Below are 3,051 nucleotides of genomic sequence, written 5' to 3' on the forward strand. Positions count from 1 at the left end.
GGGGGTACAAATGTTTAGGTTACATATATTGCCCTTGCCCCACCCGAGTCAGAGCTTCAAGCGTGTCCATCCCCCAGAAGGTGCACACCGCACCCATTAGGTGTGTATATACTCATCCCCTCCTCCCCCTCCCATCTGCCCGACACCCGATGAATGTTATTACTATATGTGCACTTAAGTGTTGATCAGTTAAAAAAAATTTGATGGTGAGTACATGCGGTGCTTATTTTTCCATTCGTGGGATACTTCACTTAGTAGAATGGGTTCCAGCTCTATCCAGGATAATACAAGAGGTGCTCGATTGCCACTGTTTTTCTGGCTGAGTAGAACTCCATAGTATACATATACCACATGTTATTAATTCACTCATGTATTGATGGGCACTTGGGTTGTTTCCACATCTTTGCGATTGTGAATTGTGCTGCTACAAACATTCTAGTGAAAATGTCTTTTTTATAGACTATCTTTTGTTCTTTTGGGTAGATGCCAAGTAATGGGATTGCTGGATCAAATGGTAATTCTACTTGTATCTCTTTGAGGTATCTCCATATTGCTTTCCACAGAGGTTGTACTAGTTTGCAGTCCCACCAGCAGTATATGAGTGTTCCTATCTCTCCACATCCACACCAACATTTATCGTTTTGGGACTTTTTGATAAAGGACATTCTCACTGGAGATAAGCGATATCTCATTGTGTTTTTGATTTGCATTTCCCTGATGATTAGAGATGTTGAGCATTTTTTCATATGTTTGTTGGCAATAAGTCTGTCTTTTTTTCAAAAGTTTCTGTTCATGTCCTTTGCCCACTTTTTGATAGGGTCGTTTGATTTTTTTCTTGCTGATTTTCCTGAGTTCTATATAGATTCCAGTTATCAGCCCTTTATCAGATGTGTAACATACGAATATTTTCTCTCATTCTGTAAGTTGTCTGTTTGTTCTCGTGATAGTTTCCTTGGCTGTGCAGAAGCTTTTTAATTTGATTGGGTCCCATTTATTTTTTTGTTGTTGTTGCTGTGATTGCCTTTGGGGGTCTTCTTAATATATTCTTTGCCTAGGACAATGTCTATAAGAGTTTTTCCAACATTTTCTTCTAGAATTCTTATAGTTTTACACCTTAAGTTTAAGTCTGTTATCCACTGTGAGATGACTTTTGTGAGAGGTGAAAGGTGCAGATCCTGTTTCAGTCTTCTATGTGTGGCTATCCACCATTTATCCTAGCACCATTTATTGAATAAGGATTCTTTTCTCCTGTGTATGTTTTTATCTGCTTTGTTAAAGATTAGGTGGCTATATGAAGATGGTTTTATATCTTGGTTCTCAGTTCTGTTCCATTGGTCTATGTCTCTTTTCTTGTGCTGGTACCATGCTGTTTTAGTTACCATAGCCTGGTAGTATAGCTTGAAGTCTGGTAAATTGATGCCTCCCAATGTGTTCTTTTTGCTTAAGATTGCTTTTGCTATACAGGGTCTTCTCTGGTTCTATACTAAGCGTAGAATTATTTTTTCTGTAACTGTGAAAAATGATGTTGGCATTTTAATAGGGATTGCATTGAATCTGCATATCACTTTGGGTAGTATAAACATTTTAACAATGTTGATTCTGCCGACTCATGAGCGTGGTATGGTTTTCCACCTGTTTACGTCCTCTGCTCTTTCCTTCCTCAGTGTTTCATAGTTCTCCCTGTAGAAGTCTTTTACCTCCTTAGCTAAATATATTCCTAGGTACTTTATTTTCTTTGATGCTGGTATGAAGGGTATTGATACTTTGATTTGATTCTCAATTTGACTGTTGTTGGTGTATAGGAATGCTACTGATTTCTGTCCATAGATTTTGTAACCTGAGACTTTCCTGAATTTGTTTATCAATTCCAGTAATCTTACGGCAGAATCTTTGGGGTTTTCTAGATATAAGATCATATCATCAGCAAAGAGAGATAGTTTGACCTCTTCTGACCCCATTTGGATGACCTTGATTTGCTTCTCTTGTGTGATTGCTCTGGCTAGGACTTCTAGCACTATGTTGAATAGAGGGCAGTGTTTAGGTATGCTTAGATACACAAATACCATTGTGTTACAGTTGCCTACAGTATTCAGTACAGTAACATGCTGTACAGGTTTATAGCCTGTGAGGCTATACTATATAGCCTAGGTGTGTAGTAGTAGGCTGTGCCATCTAGGTTTGTGTGAGTACACTCTGTGATGTTTGCATGACAATGAAATCACCTAACAGTGTATTTCTCAGAATGTATCACCTTTGTTAAGTGACACATGACTGTATATATATATATTTATTTCAGTTTTAAGTAACCCCACTTTACCATTTCCAGGAATAAGGTAAATCTTTATTTTAAAGAAGTTTATGTGATTTTAGACAGGGGTTTTAAATCCTTTTATAGGAAACTAAGCATTATACTTTATCCAATAAGTATTTCATTAAAATCACTCAGATAATCAAAATTATATAGTAATATTTTTTCTATTAGGTTAGAACAAAATCAAGCTTGTCATTTATAATGTTTGATTACAAAATGATCATATTTCAATTGTGAGTTGAAACTACTACTTTCCCTACTTAGGTATTCATAATTTTGATTTATTTACAGTGATTCTTCAAGTGAATATTCTGATTGGACAGCAGATGCTGGAATAAATTTGCAACCACCAAAAAGACAAACCAGACAGGCAACACGGAAAATATGCAGTAGCTCTGAGGAGGAGAATTTGAAGTCACTAGAAGAAAGGCAGAAGAAACCCAAGCTGACTAGAAAGAAGGTTTGTAATTTTATAGGTTGTTTTGTTTTTGTTACTTTTTTTTGTTTTTGCCTTTGATACATGAATATTTAAAAGTATCATTTGACTTTTCTCTAAAGAAAACATTCTATGTGACAAACTTAGTAAATAAAAGCAGTTTAATTTCACTTCAAAATGTAAAGTATTTTTGAAATTTTTCTGTTATTAAAGGAAGAGGCTGGAATGTTTTTATCATCATAATTTGTTATTAAAACATTGATAATTATTTGTTAAAATGTAGCAATGTTCTAAAATAATCAAT

The 3,051-nt window shown here is 35.3% G+C and overlaps 1 protein-coding gene across 1 annotated transcript in view; it reads left to right on the forward strand.

The window, feature by feature from the left end:
- BRWD3 (bromodomain and WD repeat domain containing 3) overlaps window positions 1–3,051 on the forward strand; it is a 148,316-nt gene that overhangs the window by 103,490 nt on the left and 41,775 nt on the right. Inside the window, 1 exon segment of the mRNA XM_012664071.1 lies at window positions 2,603–2,771. Coding sequence (XP_012519525.1) covers window positions 2,603–2,771 — 169 coding nt within the window.

The sequence above is a fragment of the Propithecus coquereli genome, unplaced genomic scaffold, assembly GCF_000956105.1.
Source record: "Propithecus coquereli isolate 6110/MARCELLA unplaced genomic scaffold, Pcoq_1.0 Scaffold86, whole genome shotgun sequence".
Taxonomy (NCBI): Eukaryota; Metazoa; Chordata; class Mammalia; order Primates; family Indriidae; genus Propithecus; species Propithecus coquereli.